The sequence below is a fragment of the Hippopotamus amphibius genome, chromosome 9, assembly GCF_030028045.1.
Source record: "Hippopotamus amphibius kiboko isolate mHipAmp2 chromosome 9, mHipAmp2.hap2, whole genome shotgun sequence".
NCBI lineage: Eukaryota > Metazoa > Chordata > Mammalia > Artiodactyla > Hippopotamidae > Hippopotamus > Hippopotamus amphibius.
The window spans coordinates 40,512,439-40,535,035 of record NC_080194.1 but is presented as its reverse complement, the minus strand read 5'-3'; the positions used below and the strand labels follow the sequence as shown (position 1 = coordinate 40,535,035).

At 35.8% G+C, this 22,597-nt stretch overlaps 3 protein-coding genes across 3 annotated transcripts; all 3 read left to right on the top strand.

The window, feature by feature from the left end:
- The first annotated feature begins 1,128 nt into the window (after positions 1 to 1,128).
- On the top strand, positions 1,129 to 2,070 carry LOC130829115 (olfactory receptor 51G2-like). Its single transcript, XM_057695315.1, has one exon. It carries the CDS (start codon positions 1,129 to 1,131, stop codon positions 2,068 to 2,070), a length of 942 nt encoding a protein of 313 aa, XP_057551298.1.
- Positions 2,071 to 12,887: 10,817 nt separating this feature from the next.
- LOC130829265 (olfactory receptor 51A4-like) lies at positions 12,888 to 13,829 on the top strand. The gene has a single exon (XM_057695596.1). The coding sequence runs from the start codon at positions 12,888 to 12,890 to the stop codon at positions 13,827 to 13,829; it is 942 nt and encodes a 313-aa protein (XP_057551579.1).
- A 6,519-nt stretch (positions 13,830 to 20,348) lies between these two features.
- On the top strand, positions 20,349 to 21,302 carry LOC130860846 (olfactory receptor 51L1-like). The gene has a single exon (XM_057749394.1). It carries the CDS (start codon positions 20,349 to 20,351, stop codon positions 21,300 to 21,302), a length of 954 nt encoding a protein of 317 aa, XP_057605377.1.
- Positions 21,303 to 22,597: the final 1,295 nt, after the last annotated feature.

Below are 22,597 nucleotides of genomic sequence, written 5' to 3'. Positions count from 1 at the left end.
TTGAAAACCTTCTATGAAACCCACACTGTCTCCTCAACACACATGCTTCAAATTTATCCTAACAAACTGAATTAAGCTTATCCCCTGGTTTCACCAACTTTTCAAGTAGGTCCTCCTGAATTTTTGTTTGTTCATTTGCTTCAATAAATGACACCAAATTCTATCAAGTAATTAAACTTGTCCTGGGTTTCTTTCTTTTTCTCATTCTTAGTATATGATCATTGACGAGTATTTTGTTATTTTTTCTCCCCATGTTTTATATCTATTATCCTTTATCATCCCCACTCTTACATTTGACTTTCATCCTTTATAAAATTATCATTACTACAATAACTTTTTAAATGATTTCGCTGCCTTCTCTTTTGTCAACCTTTAGATCACTCTTAACTTTGATTCTAGTTTGACAGCAACATAATACAAATCTGGTCAAACTGTTTACTTTTTATTAAAATGCCCATCTTGTGTCTTCTAAGATTAAGTCCAAGCTCTTTATAATTATGCATAAGTTCCTTCAGAAATTTTGGTCCATACATTCAGTTTTAACCCCAATAACCATCTGAGGAGCTCCCCTACCCTGAAGCTTTATTCAATTATATTGATTTACATTTGTAATACTAATACCTCTCTGCATTTACATGGTGTCAATCAGCACAGAATACCCAAAGCAGCCCTTTGTTTCCATCTACCTCATATTTGTCATTTGAGACCTAATTCAAGAATCGCCCTCATTAAATCTTCCCTTACCTCTAGGGGTCAAGTTAGCGTCCTCTTTCTGCGTTTTAAAGGGCCTTGCATTAAACTAACACTTTATTTTAATTTTAGCTCTCTCTGTCCTCTAGATTGTAAGTATTTGAAGGCATTTCTTATATGTTTCTCTATATTTTAGCACTACCAGATTTCCTTTACTAACATATTTTCCCAACAAATGTGCAATGAAGAAAGAATAAAATGATTGGTAAAATAATAAATACAGGTGGTAATTATATATAATGAGCATAGGAGTGACTGAAAACAGGAAACAGAGCAGCATGCATCCGAGCACTGTTTCTTTTTGCAGTATTAATATTTACCCTAACTGTTCCATGTTCTTATCTCCCCACCTAGACTGAAGGTGCCTCCATCAGCACAATGTCTGTCTTCAATAGCTCTGCCCTATACCCTCGCTTCCTCCTGACAGGCTTCTCAGGCCTTGAAAGCAGACATGGCTTGATTTCCCTCTCCATTTTCTTGGTTTATGCCACCTCAGTTGCAGGGAACATTACCATTCTATTTATCATCAGAACTGAGCCTATCCTCCACCAACCAATGTATTACTTTCTGTCAATGCTGGCGCTTACGGACCTGGGCATATCCACTACAACCTTGCCTACCATGTTCAGCGTTTTCTGGTTCCATGCCCGGGAGATCTCTTTCAATGCTTGTCTGGTCCAGATGTACTTCATTCATGTTTTCTCAATTATGGAGTCAGCTGTGCTGTTGGCTATGGCCTTTGACCGCTTGGTAGCAATCCGAGAGCCCCTGCGCTATTCAGCCATTTTAACCAATGGTGTAATCATTGGGATTGCTTTGGCAGTCACTGGAAGGGCCTTGGCTCTGGTCTTTCCAGCCTCCTTCCTCCTAAAGAGGCTTCAATATCATCCTATTAATATTCTTTCCTATCCCTTCTGCCTGCACCAAGACCTCATAAAGACAACTGTATCCAGCCGTCGAGTCAGCAGCATCTATGGCCTCATGGTGGTCATCTGCTCCATGGGACTTGATTCAGTGCTCCTTCTCCTTTCCTATATCCTTATCCTTGGCACAGTGTTGAGTATAGCCTCCAAGAGAGAGAGGGTGAAAGCCCTCAACACCTGCATCTCTCACATCTGTGCTGTACTCACCTTCTACACACCGATGATTGGACTGTCTATGATCCGTCGCTATGGGCAGAATGTTTCCCCAATTGTCCATGTGCTCATGGCCAATGTCTACTTGCTGGTGCCACCCCTCATGAACCCCATTGTCTATAGTGTCAAGACCAAGCAGATTGGTGACAGAATCCTCAAGAAATTCAAGCAACAGGAAGTTTAGGTGAAAGAAACTCAAAAACACACCATTCCTTCCCCGTCTTTTTGTTAACAAGAGTATTTCATGTTAATGTAGTTATTTGAATTTAAATATTACAAATCATATTTTGTTCTTAGGATAGTAGTAGTATTATAGTATTGATAGTACTATAATACAACAATAGTAATCTGTATCTTTTCACTATAGAGAATAAAAGCATGGTTTTGACTTATATTCATGTTGACATACTAGAGAATATGGTCACTAAACCCAGGTTAGGCTATTTTTAGCAGAACTATGACTTTTCTTTTAATAGTTAGTAGAAAATGTTTATGAGACTAAAAGAGTCAAGTCAACATTCTAATGAAGTTATTAGTTATACCTTGGGAAGCCCTCAAGTTATGAAAAAGATTTGGATTTCAAGAAGACTCCAGGTCTAATATGGATTTTGCAGTCTAGATCAACAGTATTTCCCACAAAATTGACCTTAATATGAAAATATTTTTAAACTACTTTCAAATTTTCTGTTTAAGAGAGAAAAATATTTCCAGCAGGAAAGACTTCTATCAAAAAAAAAAAAAAAAGATAACTGAAGGAATCTCAGCACACATTCAGAGGTGTGAAAGGAAGACAACTTGAGCCAGAATAATTGAACTGATTTGGGTAGCTCTCAATCCAGAAACCATTATGTTTCTATGTCTAGGAACCTACAGAGGCCTTTCTTCTCTGAGTAGTATAGATACTTCTGAGACCCAGAGTTCCATCCATTCTCTGCTTGTTTTTGATATGTTAGTTACTGAAAGAAAAGCTCCAAGTATCATAGTGAATTTCTCTATTCTTGTCGTTCTATAAGTTTTAACCCAGATATTTAGTGCTTTGTTGTCAGGTGCACAGCTATTAAGATTTATAATGTCTTTTTTGAAATCATTTTATCAAAATGTAATGCCTTTCTTTATCCTTGATAATTTTTTATCTTCTGAAATTAATATAGCTTATCTAGCTTTCTTTTGATTAGTGATAACATGGTACATCTTTCTCTACTTCTTCACTTTAAAAAAATATGTTTTTAGCATGGAGGTTCATTAAAAATCCAAAAATAGAGTTACCATATGATCCAGTAATCTAACTCCTGGGCATATATCTGGAAAAGATGCCAATTCTAAATAAAAAAGATACATGCACCTCAGTATTTGTAGCAGCACTATTTACAATAGCCAGGACATGGAAGCAACCTAAATGTCCAAAGAAAGAGAATGGATAAAGAAGATGTGGTATAGATATACAATGGAATATTACTCAGCCATAAAAAAGAATGAAATAATACCATTTGCAGCAACATGGATGGACCTATAGATTATCATACTAAGTGAAGTAAGTCAGACAGAGATAAACATTACATATGGAATTTTAAAAAAATGATACAAAGGAACATATTTACCAAACAGAAATAGACTTACAGACATAGAAAACAAACTTATGGTTATCAAAGGGAAAGGGGGGTGGAGGGATAAATTAGGAATTTGGGATTAACAGATACATACTACTATATACAAAATAGGTAACTAAGAAGGACCTACTGTATAGAACAGAGAACTATATTTAATATCTTTTAATAACCTATAATGAAAAACAATCTGAAAAAGAAAAAAATATACATCTATCTCTCTCTGAATCTCTTTGCTGTACACCTGAAACATTGTAAATCAGCCAAATTTCAATTAAAAAAAGATACCATAGAGACTTCCTAGGTGGTGCAGTGGTTAAGAATCCACCTGCCAATGCAGGGGACATGGGTTTGAGCCCTGCTCCAGAAGGATCCCACATGCCATGGAGGAACTAAGCCCGTGCGCCAAAACTACTGAGCCTGCACTCTAAAGCCCGCGAGCCACAACTATTGAGCCCGCCTGCAACAACTACTGAAGCCTGTGCGCCAAGAGCCAGAGCTCCGCAACAAGCATATCCACAATGAGGAGCCCTTGCACCACAATGAAGAGTAGCCTCTGCTTGCTGCAACTAGAAGAAAGCCTGTGTGCAGCAACAAAGACCCAATGCAGCCAATAAATAAATAAATTTATAAAAAAAAAAGATACCATAAAGTGAAAAAAAAATTTTTTGGGGGGGCCTTGTTTGCTTAAGTACTGTTTCATTTTTTAAAAATTCAACAGCTTTCTGAGATATAATTCACATACTACACAATTCACTCATTTAAAATATACAATTCAATGTTTTAAAATATATTAGCAGATAAGTGTAACCATCAAAACAATTTTTATCATCTCAAAAAACTTTCATACTCTTTAACAATCACTTCTATCCCATATCCTCCACCTAGTCCTAAGGAAACACTAATCTCCTTTCTGTCTCAATAGATGTCCCTATTTTGGACTTCCCTATGAATACAATAATAAATAATGTGGTATTTTGTGGCTGATTTATTTTACTTAGCATACTGATGTAGCATGTTTCAGTACTTCAGTCCTTTTTATTGCTGAATGATACTTCATTTTATGGTGTTGTGTAAATGGACTAAAGATAGCCCCTGTGTATTGACCTTTATTTTCTTTACTTCTTCACAGCAAGTAGGACCGCAAGCTCAAGCCCACTGGCATCAAATTGAAATTCTTCACATCCACTTCCTTTAAACCCATCCCACACAAAAACAATTATAACCATATAGAGACTGTCTGATTGCCATACTCACAAAGCTGCACCCAACTTCTGCTAGCTATAGATAAGACAAACCCAGAAGCTAGAAAATATTCCCAATCACTGCTACCCCTCCGGGCTCTCTGACACAGAGATTACCTTCCATACCACTGAAAGATACAAGAAACATGTGCCCCTCCCTAGTTACCCTTTGCCCCAGGGGTTTCCTTGCCTTTTTTCCCCTTGGAGGGGTGGCACTGACCACTATCCCTGGAAAGTCCTGCTGTGTGGGACTTCCTCTACTGTCCAAGCTGTCCAAGTGCTGCCCAAGAAATCTCAGTGTGCGCTATTGCCATTTTATGTTAAGCCTTTTCCTAATCACTCCCCAAATCCTCAAACTCAGTACAATATATATTACACATTTTATTTATCATTCAGATGGCAGATAAACATTTGGTTTATTTCTACCTTCTGACTATTATAAATAATGCTGATATGCATATTCTTATATATATTTTGGTGTGGAGACATATTTTCATTTCTCTTGGGTAATTATTTTAGAGTGAAATTCCCAGATTCTATAGTAATTCAGTTTAATTCTTTGAGTAATTGCCAGACTTTACCAACGTCGCTTCAAATTGTAAATGCTCACAGCAGTGTACGAGGGTTCTGATTTCTCCACCTCTTTGTTAACACTTGTCCTTGCTTGACCTTTTAATTGTAACTGTTCCTGGCGGGTATGAAATGATATTTCATTGTTGCTTTATCATTTCACTAATGACCGATAATGTCAAAACATCTTTTCATGTGCTTATTGGCTATCTGTCTATTTTCCTTAAGAAATATCTATTCAGATCCCTTGACCATTTTTAACTGGATTTTTTGTCTTTCTATTATTTCATATATTTTAGACATAAGGCTATTATCATATACATGGTTTGCAGATATTTCCTCCCATTTTCTGGGTTGTCGTTTCACTTTCTTGGTGGCATCCTTGAAGCACAATATATATATTTTTAATTTTGATGAAGTCTATTTTTTTTTTGTTTGTAGCTCATGCTTTTTTGTCCTATCTAATAATCCTCTGCCAAATCTGAGATCATAAAAATTTATCCTAGGTTTTATTCTGAGTTGTATTGTTTTATCTGTGGCATTAATATTTTTAATTCATTTTAAGTTAATTTTTGTATATAATTTTTGTGCAAGTTAAGATTTTAAAATATTTTTTGCTTGTTTGTTTTGTTTTGTTCTGTTTTGCATATGGCTATCTAGTATTCCCAGCACCATTTATTGAAATGCTGTTTTCACATTGAATGGTTGAATGGTCTTGGCACCCGTATTGAAAATCACTTGATCATAGATACATACATTTATTTCTAGAGTCTCAATTCCATTCCACTGATATTTCTGTCTATCCTTATGTTCAGAACCAAATGGTCTTGATTACAGTTGCTTTGTGATAAGTTTTGAAGTGTGAGTTTTCCTACTTTATTGTTCTTTTACAGGATTGTTCTGGCTATTCTGTGTCCCTTGTAATTCCATATGAGTTTTAGAATAAGAGTGCCATTTTGCTCAAGGAAGTCAACTAAGATTTTGATAAGGATTTCATTGACTTTGTAGATTAATTTGAGAAGTATTGCCACCTTAACATAGTTAAATCTTATTTCTACACGTGGAATATTTTTCCGTTAATAAATAGAAACTGTCTTAAAGGTCTTTTTTAAAAAATGTTTTTTGATGATCTCCTCTAATTTCATTCAGTAATGTTTTGTAGTTTTCCTAGTATAAGTTTTGCCCTTTTGTTAAATCTTTCTAAATATTTACTTTTAATACTGTTGTAAATTGAATTGTTTTCTTAAATTCTTTTTATTTTGTTCATTGTAAGTACATATAAATACCACTGATTTTTGTACATTGAACTTACATTCTGCCATGCTGTTGACCTTATTAGATCTAATCTTCTTTTAGTAGATTAAGATTTTCTATAGAAAAGATTATAACATCTGTGACTAGAAATAGTTTTACTTCTTCCTTCTCAATCTGAATGCCTTTTATTTCCTTTTTCTATCCTAATTGCCCTAGCTAGAACTTCCAGTACAATGTTGAATAGAAGGGATGAGGGTAGACATGCTTATCTTGTTCTTGATCTTAAGGATAGGTAGAGTGTGTTTTTCACTATTAGGTAAGATGCGTGTTTTTCACAGATGCCCTTTCTATATCTATTTTGTTGAGTAGGATGTTGAATTTTTTCAAATGCTTTTTCTGCATTTAGGAAACTTATTATATATCTTTTACTTTTTATTCTATTACAAAGATGTATTACATTAATTGTTTTTCAAATGTTAAACCAATCTGGCATTTCTGGGATAAAGTCCTCACAAGTCATAGTATGTAATTCATTGTATATGGTACTAGGTTTGGTTTGCTAGTATTTGTTGAGGACTTTTGCATCCACACAGATAACAAATATTGGTTTATGGTGATTTTTACTGTGACATCTTTGGTTTTGATATCAAGGTAGTAATACCTTCATGAAATGAGTTGAGAAGTATTCCGTCTCATAAATATTTTTGAATAGTTTGTGAAAAGTTGGTACTAATTCTTCTTTATTTTTTATTTTTTCTAAATCTCTTCAATTTTTTAAAATTAATTAGTTAATTAATTTTATTGACTGTGTTGGGTCTTTTTTGCTGTGCGCGGGCTTTCTTTTAGTTGCAGTGAGTGGGGGCTACTCTTTGTTGTGGTACTCAGGCTCCTTATTGCCGCGGCTTCTCTGGTTGCGGAGCACGGGCTCTAGGTGCATGGGCTTCGGTAGTTGCAGCACATGGGCTCAATAGTTGTGACTCAGGGGCTCTAGAGTGCAGGCTCAATAGTTGTGGCGCACGGACTTAGTTGCTCCACGGCATGTGGGATCCTTCTGGAGCAGGGCTCAAACCCATGTCCCCTGCATTGGCAGGCGGATTCTTAACCACTGCGCCACCTAGGAAGCCCATACTAATTCTTCTTTAAATGTTTCTTAGAAACTAGCAGTGAAACCATTTGGGCCTAGGCTTATCTCTTTTTAAACCAATCTTTCAATTGTTATGATTCTATTTAGATTGTCTACTCTTGAGTCGGTTTCAGTAGACTGTGTCTTCCTAGGAATTTGTCCATTTCATTTATCCAATTTTTGGTTTAAAGTTGTTCATAATGTTCCCTTACAATGTTTTCTATTTGTGCAATGTTAGTAGTAATTAACTCTCTTTACAGTTTCTAGTCATTTGAGTCTCTCTCTCTCTCTTTTTTACTTCTGGGTCAATCTAGCTAAGGTTTATCCATTTTGTTTATCTTTCCAAAGAAATATAAGTGCTCTTCTACATTCCAAGGACAGGGGAGGTAGTGATGAGCCTCCCATTGCCTGGATCCAAATCTTGGGTCAATCAATGGCCATGTCCTTTCAATCACTTCTTCCAACATTGTGTTAGTACCACTCTGCTGAATAAATGTTGCTTTAGAGTTAGTCATGAAATCTAATGGTGTAGTTCATGCAATGTTTTTCTTGTCTCGCTTATTCTAGGTCTTTTGCATTTCCACATAAAGTATACCATCTACTTGTCAATTTCTGCAATAAAACCTACTAATATTTGACTAGAATTGTGCTGAGTCAATATGTTTCTTTGGAAAGAATTGTTAACAATATAGAGTTTCGTAATCAATGAACACGGTCTATTTATTTAGGTTTACTTGAAATTTTCTGCAATGTTTTGAAGTTTTCAGAGTAGAAACCTCGAAAGTATTTTATTTATTTTTACATATTTGACACTTAATTATACATCTTGATTGTTTGATGTGAATGATATTTAAAATTTATATAGATTGTTTTTTCAAGTAGGTAGGAATTCAGTTTTGTATATTGATCTTCTGTCTGGTATCCTTTTATATATTAACTCAACCATATCATTTTCAAATAGTGGTATTTTTACTTTATCCTTTCAAATTTTTATACTTTTCCTTTTTTTTCTTTCTATATGCCACTGTCTTAGATATCTCTTACAATTTTTGAAAGAAGTATTGATAGGGACATCCTGAACTTTACATGTCACTGAGGGAAATGTCCAACAATTTTTTCATTGTTGTAATGTTACCTATAGCATTTTTATGTGTCTATCAATTCAAGGTAGTATCCTCTATTTCTAGTTTACTCAGAGGTTTTGTGATGAAAAGATTAGGATTTTATCTATCGAGGTGATCATGTAGTTTTCCCTCCGTGTCAGGGGAATTATATTCATGATTTTTGAAAACCGTGTATTCTTAGGATAAATGTCACTTGGTCATAATGTATTATCCTTTTTATATATCACTGTAGTCTACTTGCTATTTTTTATATGTTTGTGTCTATGTTCATAAGATATTAACCATTTGGTTACTGTGTCTCATAATGTAATCATCCGGTTAAGTAACACACATGGCGAATTGTTTTATTCTCTAACAAACTATGTGTAATATTGGTATTATTTTTTCTTAACTGCTTAATATAAATCACAAATGTGGCCTCTTAGATTAGAGTTTACTTTGATTTGAGGGCTCCTTTTTTAAAATTATGAATTAAATTTTGTTAACAGATGAACTATCCAGCTTTTCCCTTTCTTGTTTAAGTTCTGGAAACTAGTGTTTTTTTCAAAGAATCTGTCCATTTCATCTGTTTTCAACTTTACTGTAAAAAACAAAAAAGGTTGTTTACCATATTCATTGTATCCGCTTATCTTTTATATTGTCAATAGGACCTATGTGAAATTACCTGTTTTCATTATTAATATAAATTTTGTATTTTCCTTCTTTATTCTTGATTGGTGTTGCTAAGTTTTTTTATAGATATTCTTAAACTTTTTACGGAACTAGATTTCTGATCTATTGATTTTCTCTGTTTATGCCAGATATATGTATATTTTATTGGTTTCTGATTCTTACTATTATTCCTTCCTTGTATTTTGGGCTAAATATGTTCTTCCTTACTGTAGCCCTGAAATGGAAGTTATACCTTTAGATTTTTACCTATTCTCCTTTCCTAATAAATGAACTTAAAATAGTCTGTAGAAGAACTGTTTTAGATGTAACCACCCATTTTATATGTCATATCTTCATTATTATTTGGGGTATGGAAGCCAAGAGAAGTATTGGCTGACATCTAATATTTATTTATTTTACCCAAAATACTTCAAATCTATGTGGCAAAATATTAATAATTATTATATGTATGCATAATTCATCTTTACTGTAATATTTTAAGTTGCATTTTGAATAGTCTTTATATATAAGTAAAACGAATTATCTAGATACAAATAGATTTTCAAAATATATTACATAACAAACATATACAAAAATAAATACAATACTATTTTAATATGTAGAAATTCATGTAAGTAGATTCTACAATTACTAAAATCTGCCCTTTTTATTCTATAGCAAACAAAGCAAATTGGCAATGATAATGAAATGGCAATGATGCCAATTTTAGAAATTCAATTAATTCATTCATTTGTTGAATACATAACAAAGTCCAGTCACTGAGCTAGTGACTGGACATACCAAGATTAACAAAACAGATAAGCTCCCTGCCCTGTTGTAGCTTACTTATATTGCTATGGAACAAATTAACTCAGTCCCCAAAGTTGGGCACTGAGCCAAAGGACACAAAACACCCCCACAGCAATAAACACAGAAAATGAACCAAGGAACAGCCTGCTTTTTCTTTAATGAAAAGAACCTGTAGACGCTCAAAGAGGAAGTAAGAGTGTATAGGAAAGAATTATCGACTATGTAATCAAGGGTGATGCAAACAGTAGCCCATTTGCAATTAAAAGGTAATCATGATGAAGTTTAAAAGAATTTATGATGGAGGGTTATGGTAAAACTTTGTTATGCTTCCTCCCCTTGGTCTACTTATTATTAGCTCCCTTACCAAGACTATGTATTAATGGGGGTGAGTATATATTTGTTTTCTCAAGAAACTTTTCTTTAGTATTCCTAAACTAGCATTATTTTCTTTGTTGCCAAGGTTCACAACTGTAAGATTAACCATATTATCTCCAAAAATAAACCAGTAGGCAGTTTAGATAGCTGAAAATAATATAGCAATAATATATTCATCCATTCACTCTGATCTCCCCAGATATTGATTGATCTTCCTAATTGCATGCAGCATGCATAGTTATTAGAAATCTGACAGACCTGAGCTCCTTTCTTCTACCATCTACCATACAACCCCTATATAATCTTGGACAGACTACTTCACCCTCTTGAGAAACGTTTTCTTCAACAGTAAAGTGAAGATAATAATAGCACTTACTATTATTCAAAATATTAAAGGATTCAAAATCATCATCTAGTAATGAATAAGTCTCAGTAAGCAGAACTCAATAAATGTTGTCTATGACTATGTACAAAGTGCAGGACAGAACAGATGAAAGGGCCAGATTTGGGGCTTGTGAAATATTAAGCATAAGAGTTTATTATTATGATAAGTCCATAAAAAGAGGCAGCTTTGAGAGAGAAGAAAATGGAGTCTAATTTGGGTAAATTACTTTTAAAGGGTACTTAGTGATGTCCAGGGGTATATGGAAGGGTGAAATCAAGCTTCAGCAGTAAAGTCTAGGCTAAAAATCTATGTCATAAAGTGTTTGCCTACAGCATTTCTTTGAATGCACATACTTAACTCAGAGCATCTTTGCTTTGACTCTGCCCAGAGCAGAGGAGTAATATACCAAATACTCAACAGAAGTGTCAGATTTTGCACAGGATTTACCATGTATCTCTCATGCCTGGTTATTAAGGACCTCTCTTTAACCAAAGCCATCCCTAACTGGAGGGCAATACTTACTTCATCCTTGGTATTAACTATCTCTGTGGATTCCTTACATCTACACGTTTGTTCTTATTCTCAGAACAGAGCCAGCCTGGCTGCATTCCCCAGAGAGCACAGTGCCCCTCGAGCAGGTGTTGGGGAGAGAAAAAAGAGACAAGCCCTAACATAAAGGGAGGAGACTTTAGTGGCAGACAAATTCAATGACTTCTGGGAATTTGTGTTAAATTTCTTCCGCTACTCTTAAAAGTTCTCTCCAAAGTACCCACTCTCTGGTAAGTGCCCAGATCTTCTTACTTATTTGGCTTTTACTTTATGTCTCCTTTTTGGCAACTGACCATATAGAACCTGATATGGAGTAGGAAGAGGACCCCAAAAGTCATACCTCTAGGCAGAATAGTCCTTTCAGATATCATATAAATTAACTATTTACCTTTTGGGGAATTATTCTTTACCAGAATTGAAATTCTCCTAAATCGTGATACTAACCATTTCAGGTTTTTGTTCTACTGCCAACATTACACAACTGATCACAAATTCCAGGCCAGAAGAAAATGAGACATAATCTGTCAGTAATCTCTGCAGTGACTACACTTAGAAAATGGTGGGAATTATTTGGCTTAATTAAATTTAATTCAGGATAAAAATTGATTTTGCAATATATACTCTATTGAATGATCACAGAATGGTTTTCAAAATGTTTTTAAAAAATATTTTTATTGAGGCAACATTGGTTTATGGCATCATATGAGTTTCATGTGTCCAACATTATATTTCCACTTCTTTATACACTACAGGGTCAATAATGGGAATTTTTAAAGGATGCTTTAGCTAACTGACAATTTTCAAATGGCAAGACATAAAACTAAGTACAGTTTAGTTTTGAGAAAAACCATACATTTTTGGAATTTCCAAAAGGCAGGAAGAAATTGAGTCTGTGATATTCCTTTGGCTTTGTTTAGTGACACTCCAGGAATTATATATTCTACGCAACATCAAACCTAGAATATGAAAGCAAGAAACAGTAGAGGATTTGAGGGTAATTGACTATAGGGCACTAAGACTTTATAGAAAGAATGAACTCAGGTGCATACCTGAGTGCAAAATAAAAATCTACCTTCTCTATGAGAAAAACATGTCCAGAAATAATTTTTCCAAGCTATGACATCTGAAGATTGTAGTCTAGAGTAGCATCCGTTTTTCTCCACATGATAGCCACATCAATACTTTGCTTTGTCAAAAGAGTTGAATGAAGCCAGAAACTTCAGAAACTGCTTTTTTCTATCAAATTTCCAGATATTCATATTTTACCAATTCAGCATCTCTATGCTTCATTATAGAACGGTCTGAAAGCATCATGTCTATTATCAACACATCGCATACTGAAATCACCATCTTCTTTTTGATTGGGATGCCAGGGCTGGAATATGCACACATCTGGATCTCTATTCCCATCTGCAGCATGTACCTTTTTGCTCTTCTGGGAAACTGCACCATCCTTTTCATCATTAAGACAGAAGCCTCTTTGCATGAGCCCATGTACTATTGTCTTTCCAGGTTGGCTCTGTCTGACATGGGCTTGTCCTTTTCCTCCCTTCCCACTATGTTGGAGATCTTCTTCTTCAATGCTCCTGAAATCTCTGCCAATGCCTGCTTTGCCCAGGAATTCTTCATCCATGGATTTACAGTGTTTGAGTCCTCAGTGCTCCTGATCATGTCATTTGTTCGCTTCCTAGCCGTCCACAACCCTCTGAGATACAGCTCCATTCTTACAACTGTCAGAGTTGCCCAAATAGGAATGGTATTCTTTTCCAAGAGCTTCCTCCTGGTTTTTCCCTTCCCCTTCCTTTTGAGAAAGTTGAAATATTGTAAGAAAAGCCAATTATCCCACTCTGACTGTCTCCACCAGGATGTCATGAAGTTGGCCTGCTCTGACAACCAAATTGATGTCATTTATGGCTTCTTTGGAGCTCTCTGCCTTATGGTAGACTTTATGCTGATTGCTGTGTCTTACATCCTGATCCTCAAGACTGTGCTGGGAATTGCATCCAGAAAGGAGCAGCTCAAGGCCCTCAATACTTGTGTGTCACACATCTGTGCAGTGATCATCTTCTACCTGCCCATCCTCAACCTTGCCATTGTCCATCGTTTTGCCCGGCATGTCTCATCTCTCTTCAGTGTTCTTACGGCAAATGTTCTTTTACTTGTGCCTCCCCTGATGAATCCCATTGTGTACTGTGTGAAAATTAGGCAGATGAGAGTAAGAGTTGTAGCAAAATTATGTCAGAAGCAAATATAACTGTCATATGTAATAGATAATATATGGGGGGATTGTCTTGAGCAAAAGATTAAAGATGAGTTTGAGAAAACCTAATATTTGGCATATCAATATATTTTTCTTGTTATTCTTATCAGACATTTCATTCACAAGTGATACTGAGCATGGGTATACATAAAACTGGTAACAGAAAGTACATATCTGAGATTCCCTTCTTAAGGAGGAAAGTCAGTTAACAAGATGAAAGCAGATGTCTTATGAGGTCATCTATGATAAGAGCAAACATTTCTAATACAGAAAAAAATGTAATGTGTATTCTTCTCACAGATGTGGATTCCTTATCTCTCACATGCAATCTATCTATATTTCTATTCTAGACTCAAATTAAATCTTATGCTATCTTCTCAGTATCTCCGTTTCAGTCATCCTAGTAGAAGTCCGCAGTGTTTCTCTAGAGAAAGACTGCAGTAGCCCCCTAAGTTTCTAAACATCTGCTCTTGCTGCTTTCTAATTGATTCTTTATGCAAAGCAAGAGTCATGTCTTTAAAATGAAAATTAGATGATTCAATGCCTGTTTTAAATATGAGCTGCCTTACTTCTTTGAGAATATAATTAAAGCAATGAAGTACATACAATGACAATATATTGACTAGATCCTCTCTACTTCTCCAAAATTATCAGATAATCATTAAACTCCAGCCACTTTGGCCTTCTGGAGATTTGTAGAATGTTTAGAGCTATCTCTTTCCTGTGAATTTTCACATCTGACCCCTTTCCTTGGAGTGCTCTTGACTTCAATTTCATATAACTCATTTCTATTCTCTTTTTTTAAAGTTTCAACTTAATTTCTTCATAGAATACTTCCCTAAACCCTCAGTCTAAATTATGACCTTCTTTTTAAAATCTTCTTTATAGCTAGTTTATCCTTTATTTTTTATGCTTGCTATTATTTTCAATTACAGATACAATTTATGTTTATTTCTTTTCTTTTTATTTTCAGAATACAGAAAATTAGATGATTCAATGCCTGTTTTCAATATGAGCTGTCTTACTTCTTTGACTTCTCTGTATGTTTTTCCATATTTACTAGAGAACACCTTGATATAAAAATGACCTTTTTTACTTTTCAGCCCACATCAACGATTCCAAATCACTGCTCCTATTTATGATTCCTACATTAGCATTCCTTGGCTTCCTGTAAGGAAGTAATGGACACTTTTTGTACACTGAATCGCAAATTTTATTCCAAAAATAGCTTCTTCTCCTTTGTCCATCAGTGCCACATTCTGCTTCCATTAATGTTTTCCCAAACAACTCATTATTATATCTTGGTGGGAGTGAGCTGTTTCATTTTTGATACATTTTATGGTTTTCTTTATTATTTACATCACATTTTTATTTTATAAAAAATTATGCTTGAAAACTTCAATATTTCAAAGTTTACACAGTTTCTTCCCCAGCTCTACAATCTTGAATTCTATTTCCAGAGAAAACCAGCTTCAAGTCTTTTGGCTGCTTTTACTGCCATTTCCGCTTTTAATTCCAAACACATAATGTTAATTTTTCAGTTTTTTACACTTAGGTTTTATCTATTAATTTCTGGCAAAATAAAGTAGAATTTAGCTCTCTTGGGCCATACAGTTTCCAACAAAAAAGCACTCCTAAGCAAAAACAGAAAGGAAAACAAACGAAATACACATTTATCTTCCCCTCTACTTTCACAACATAGGTATATACCATTGTGGTTAATGCACTGTTCAGCATTTAATTTTTATGTAAATATTGTTTACATATGTAAAACCACACAGTATAATTGCATTTCCTTCCTTATGTACTACTTTATTTTAAAATTAAAATTCTTGTGTTATTTTTAATTTTCTCTGCTTTTATGAATGTATAAGTTTCACATATTTTCTACCAAATAAAATCAACTCCAAGTATTGTTATTCATATTGTTCATGTTTTTCTTGATGACAGCAATCACTTTTGACAGGTGGACCTGATGCACAAGTGATGTTTATAATATTTAATGAAATTTGTTCTGATAATGAATTTACATTGCCTCTCATACATTTCCCTGGTTCCATGGATTCTCTGGCTTCCTCTATTTTGGCTTATCTTTTCATTTAAAGTATTAAAGTCTCTAGTAGCTTCCTAAGACAGGTCATAGCAAGCATACAGTTTGTAAACTTTAATTTATAAAAACGACTTCAGTCTTTTTCTAACAATTATGGTGATAACCAACTAGCCTCTTGCTGTAAATATATAAACAACTGAATAAAATATATGAGGCAACTGTCTTTAGACACTGAATAACAGCAAGGCAAGCCTGTAAGATTAACATAAATACATGAGTCACATAATCTCCCTGAATTTCTGTGGTTCTTTTTCCCCCAGCATATTAGAGCAGAATAACTGAGGTGGAAGGATGGAGCTTGGAGTTTAGGCTTCTGGATTTGACATACAGGGTACATGAGAGAAGGAAACTCTGTAGATAAAGACATGCATGAATCTGCAAGGAGTCTTCTTAGATCTTTGGCTAAATTTAAAATTAAACATGCACAGGATAATTCCTAGCAAAATATGCAGAGTACCCATGTGAGTAGCTCTGAAGTGAACAGATTTTGGAGATTACTCAGTACTGCGATACATAGGAGTCACAGTAGAGACAACCTGTTGAGTGTGAGCATCTAGAGCTCTTAGCTGACACCTCAGAAAAACAAAACTTTAAGAGTACAGCTTCTTTACCTTTGGAGTAAGATCAACACTATGCCTACTCTAATGAAACAACCTAAGAGAAATAGAGTTGATACACAAATGCCAGAAAAAAAATCGACAACAAAATCCAGAATATCAACAATGTAACATTATTGTGGCATCACATTTGTTGTTTAAATACAACAAGCAATTACTAAGCAAGGAAATAAACAGGAATACAGTTGTTATTGGCCCTCATATGAGCTAATATAAGTCATTTTTAACCAGTGTGGTAACAAAACAAAGAAGAACAAAACCAAATAAACAAAAAACACATAGAAGAGTGTAATTTATGAGGAGGATGAAGTCCATATTATCTTCTGCCTGGGCTATTGCAATAGCTTTTTTTTTTTTTTTTTTTCTCTTAAGATTAGGGTGTGTGCAGGGTCTTCATGCCTTTAATCTTGTCTCAGGTGACCTCCTACTTTTTTTTTAAATTAATTAATTAATTTATTTTATTGGCTGTGTTGGGTCTTTTTTGCTGTGCATGGGCTTTCGTTTAGTTGCGGTGAGCGGGGGCTACTCTTCGTTGTGGTATGCGGACTCCTCATTGCTGTGGCTTCTCTTGTTGCAGAGCACGGGCTCTAGGTGCGTGGGCTTCAGTAGTTGCAGCACATGGGCTCAATAATTGTGGCTCACAGGCTCTAAAGCGCAGGCTCAATAGTTGTGGCGCACGGGCTTAGCTGCTCCACAGCATGTGGGATCTTCCTGGAGCAGGGATCAAACCCGTGTCCCCTGCATTGGCAGGCGGATTCTTAACCACTGCGCCACCTAGGAAGCCCCACAAAAGCTTTTTAACAACCTTCCTCCCTAAACCTTTCCCCATTTAAATCTATTCTTACCATGGCTGTCAGCGTGAACATCATAAGATGAAAACTTGATTATATCATTCTTCTACTTAAAATGTATGTATGTTCTTTGCTTTCTACTCAATAAAGTTTGTATATTATAATTGAAAATTGTTTCCATTCATGATGAGTCCTCTGATTGAAACCATAGCCTTATTGTCCAATAACAAAAAGTATGTGCATTTCATAGAATGTACCACAGTTTCTCATTCTCTGGTATCTTTGCATCAAGTATCTGCACTTTCTGGAATGTCCTTTCTCTTCTCTGTGCACATTATCAATTAAACTTTTCCTGATATCGCGTTCTCCTGACTAGAATTTGTGCCACTCCATCTTTTCACAAAGCCCTCATCTTACAACATTTATCATACAAAATGTTGGTACCATGTATATTTCTCAGTTAGACTGTGGGCAAGGACAATATCTGACTTATCTGTGTAGTCCCATAAGATATTATAGACCTTAGTGACTCTGAGAGAACTAAAAGCTTTTTATATCTTAAGATATAAAATATTAATTTTGTTGATATCAATATAGAAGAAATTCCTATTTAAAAAACTGTAACTCAAGTACACCATTTCGTACTGTGAAGGATAATGGTGAAATTAATTTCTCTGTGTGCTAGGATAGTTACAATTATTCTTCACAACCCCATTCAGGAAAAGATCGCCATGCAATCTGCATTAAAAAAAGAACCAGAAGAGGTAAATGGCATTGGAATAATGTCTATAATGTCTTGGATTATAATCAAAGACCCTCTTTTGAGGAGACTCAGAGCTAAAGAATATCAAAAGGTAAAGTTGGAACCCTGACACAATGGTAATTTGCAGCTGTTTCCACCTTGCTTATATCTGGGGACCTCTGGGGACACTAAAACTTTACCTCACTCTTCTCCTCATGGGGCAACTGGATGTTTTATAGAGAAAGCAGTTAATTGGGAAGCTTAAGTGGAAACTGAGCCACAGTCAAAACACCCTGGATAAGCCACTTAAGGATCCAATGTTTCTCATGAGCTGGGTTTCCAGAATAAAACTCAGTGGAACCATCTACTGTAAGTAGAATATTAATCTTTCCATGAAGGAAGGTAGAGATACATACAGAAGCAGAAAAAGAGACAAAGAGAAAAACAGAAGAAATATAGAAAAGAGCATTCTTATTGGACAAAGCAAAGAGAGAAACTTGCAGGAAAACAACAGAAGTATGGAAGACAGTGTGACTTGGGGGAAAGGGGCGAGGAGGATAAAGAGACAGAAGCAGACAGGGGTAAAGAAAAAGGAAATGAAAACATAGTGAGAGCCCAACAGGAGAGAAAAAGACAATGTCAGTATCAATTGCTATGTGAAATGGGAGTCACAGAATCAAAGTAGTAAATATACACATACTGGTGTTTTATATACAGGAGATAGGGAGAAAGGAGACAAAAATACATATATACAAAGAGAAAAAGAAGAGGCGAGAATGGATTTTACACCCTCGAAGAGAAATCGCTTTTGTAAAATCTTATACCTAACACTAATACTAACGCTGACTTTTACTCTTCCTTTACTCTTGCCCATCAGCAAGGTATATCTGACCATCCTTGTCTTTTCATACTGGAGAGATAGCGTATCATAGTGATTAAGAGCACAGAGACAAGAGTCCTATTATCAAGCCTTAAAATCCTGCTTCACTACATCCTATTTCCATGACTTTGGGCAAAATGCTTTATTGGTCTATGCCTCAGTTTCCTTATATGTTAAATAAGGATAGTAATAGTATTCCCTTGTATGGTTGAAAAATAAACATTTGCAAGTTTATAAAGCAGTACCTGGGATATAGCAAGTTCTTTGTAAACATTTCTTAAATAAGATGAATATTAGCGGTTTTAGAACAAGAGAAAGGAAGGAAAATGTATTTTCAATCATAAAGGAGAGAAACTGGACCTCAGTACACTTTGCAGCAATACTGAAAACATTAGCTACCTTCTGCATGCTCTTCCAATATGTTGAGAACCTCAAGGCAGGGTGTAGGGATGAAGGGAGGTATTTAAAGGGAATCCCTCAATATTCTTACTAAAAAATCTGTAAGGTTCTGTTTCATGTCATGGATGATATACAATTACTTACTACATTGCATAGAATCCTTAATACTGAGAAAGTGAGTGTCAATAAGAGATGCAACCAGAAATCAGTTGAAAGATACTTACAGAGACCAGGAGGAATAAAGAGACACAAACTCAGATAGTCATTTAGAAAAGTCACAAAACCAGAGTCAGGGAGACAGTGCAGAGAAATGACAAAGAGAAAGAGAAGATGGTGGGGACTGACTAGAGATGGCCACGGAGTAGTGAGAAAGGATGGCACTAGAGGTGGGAATCACTCAATAATAAACAGAAAGAGATGACATGCTTCCTAGACCTGGACTCTAACCTCAGAATATCCTTCCTTATGGTGTAGATACTGATAGGTGTTCTCAGAATCCAGAACAGGAGAATACTCAATGGAATTAATGCCCATCTTTCATGCTCCATCTCCTCTGGGAGTGACTGAAACATGAGTTCAAAAGGCAGCATAAAAGATTAATTTTTGGAGGCATAAAGAGACTTGTAATACTGAGTAGAAGTAACTGTTCTCTCTTTGTAGACACAGGGTAACCTTGGATTTTCTGTAATATATGAATGGAGGTGCAGAGACTAAGCAGTAGGACAAGTAGCAGAGATCTCATGTCCCTGTGTACAGTTGTGACCAGATTTCATATTCTATAAACTGTTCCTGCACTGGTGATTCAGAGGTCTTTCTTCATACTTACATCTGTGTATGTCATTTGGAATACACTAAACATTGGTTTTGCATGAATACAGTGGAATTTGCTTATTGATCTGAATTGCAATAGCCTGTGACTTTGTCAGCTCTGACTCTCTCATCTCTCACACCTAAAGGGCTCCTGAAGGACCACCATGGTGCTCTGGAATAACAGTGATGCTTTGGAACGCATCTTCCTCTTAATCTTAGGTGGTTTCCATGGGCTGAAGACTGTTCATGCTTGGCTCTTGATTCCATTCTGTCTTGCATACCTGGTAGCATTTATAGGCAACATCACCAACCTCTCTGTTGTCTGGAATGAGTCCTCACTCCACCAGCCCATGTATTACTTGCTGTCCATCCTGGCAATAATTGACCTGGTCATGTCCATGTCTACATTCCCTAGAGTATTGGCTGCGTTATGGTGGGAAGCCCTGGAAATTCAGATGGGAGCTTGTTTTGCTCAGCTCTTCTTCATCCACACCTTCACATTCTTGCAGTCGTCAATGCTGCTGGCCATGGCCTTTGACCGTTTTATGGCTATCTGTCATCCACCACACTACTCAAGCATCCTCACCAATGATATCATTGGAAAGACAGGCTTAGGCTGCTTGCTACGAAGTGCAGGAGTAGTGATGCCTACGCCCATATTACTAAGGTGCTACCATTACTGCCATGCTAATGTCCTCAGCCACCCCTTTTGCCTGCATCAGGATATTCTTAAATTATCCTGCTCTGATGCCAGTGTCAACAACATCTGTGGGTTATGTGTGGTCATTATCACACTGGGCACAGATTCAGTCTTCACACACCTCTCCTATGTCCTAATCCTCCAGGCTGCGTTGGGGATTGCATCTGCTGAAGAGCGACTAAAGGCTCTCAACACCTGTTTATCCCATGTATGTGTGGTACTTAACTTCTTTGTACCTCTAATAGGGGTATGCATGGTCCATCGCTTTGGGAAAAAATTGCCTCCAATAGTCCACATCCTCATGGCTGACAATGACCTGCTTCTCCCACCGGTACGTAATCCCATTATCTACAGCATCAGGACCAAGCAGATTCCTCGAGGAATTATTCACATGTTTAGGCAAAGGAGGAGACTTTAGAAAACATCCAGCTTCCATCCATTAGCATTGATTTGGAGGAAGAGTTTCTCCACCAGATTCTTAACTCTGCTACATCTTAGATATGTGATTCTGGAGAATTCCCTAATTTTTCTTTTATTTCCAGGTTTTTTCTCTGTAACTTTGGGATTTTATCCTTGTTCTGATTATCTTCCAGCATTATATGAAGGTCATTTCAAAAACATGTTATGAGGATTTTAATATAACAATGCAAACTTATAAATGACACATTTTATTGTTTTTAAAAATAATAATTCAGTTGAGATCTCTTAACAATCCAAAGACACAAATCCGGTTATCATTGCTAGTCCATGATTGGTCATTCCTTTGCCTAGTGCCAGAATTTCGTGCAAACTTTTATTTCTTTTAAGAAACTAGGTTTGTCATGTATTGGGCCTGAAAATTTAAAGACCCTGCAAAACATGATCTTTACTCTGCCAAATATTATCACTGAAAATGACTGATTAAACTTATCTTTTGCTCATATCTTAGCGTCCTCTTCAGTTACTCTCTTGTATAGCTATTAGAATCACCGTCACCTTTCAGTGTTGAGACAAATATATAGGCCACAATTGCTCACTCAAGGTTGACTATACTAAACTGAAATACTGAAGCAGGCATTCATTCCTCTGACATCAAAGGGGTGATGTGACATCTGGAACATGGATGGTTTTGGACTATGTTCACCCACACATTTATATTATAACTTGTGATTAAAAAAATGAGGCAAACAAATACAAAATAAACATTTTATTTCTCTTTATTGCTGTGATGGAGCAACAAGGATCAGATATAATCTCTCACCTTAAACAACAACAACAACAAAAATGGAAAGTGTATGAGACAATAGTTCTAAGAAGCTGGGTAGAAGGCAGCAAAAAGTGATCTCTAAGAGAAGATGAAAAATGAGATAAGCCTGATAATTGCCTTAATTTACTTACTGGAAATTTATGGAGTCATGAAGTGGGGAGGAGAACACTAACAGAGTCTGGTGGTCTCCCTGAATTATGAGGCAGAGTAACAGAGAGGAAGAATTTCACATAGAGACATGTGATCCGCAGGACATTCCTCAAGAGTCTTCAGTTGTGTATTGATCATGGTAGATGTGTGAAGAAACTATTGAGGCCAGAGAAAGAACCATCAGAAAGGAGTAGGTGGAATAATTTTTAGAAATTCTATGTGACTGAGAAGAGTTCATATTCTCAGTAGCCAGAGTGGAGAAACTTTGTAATACACAGAACATCTGGCTGTGTATTTAGAAGACTATTGCCTTAGTA

Excerpts from the sequence above, each read along its gene's own strand:
- LOC130860846 (XM_057749394.1), top strand. The coding sequence starts at position 20,349 with ATGGTGCTCTGGAATAACAGTGATGCTTTGGAACGCATCTTCCTCTTA.
- LOC130829265 (XM_057695596.1), top strand. The coding sequence starts at position 12,888 with ATGTCTATTATCAACACATCGCATACTGAAATCACCATCTTCTTTTTG.
- LOC130829115 (XM_057695315.1), top strand. The coding sequence starts at position 1,129 with ATGTCTGTCTTCAATAGCTCTGCCCTATACCCTCGCTTCCTCCTGACA.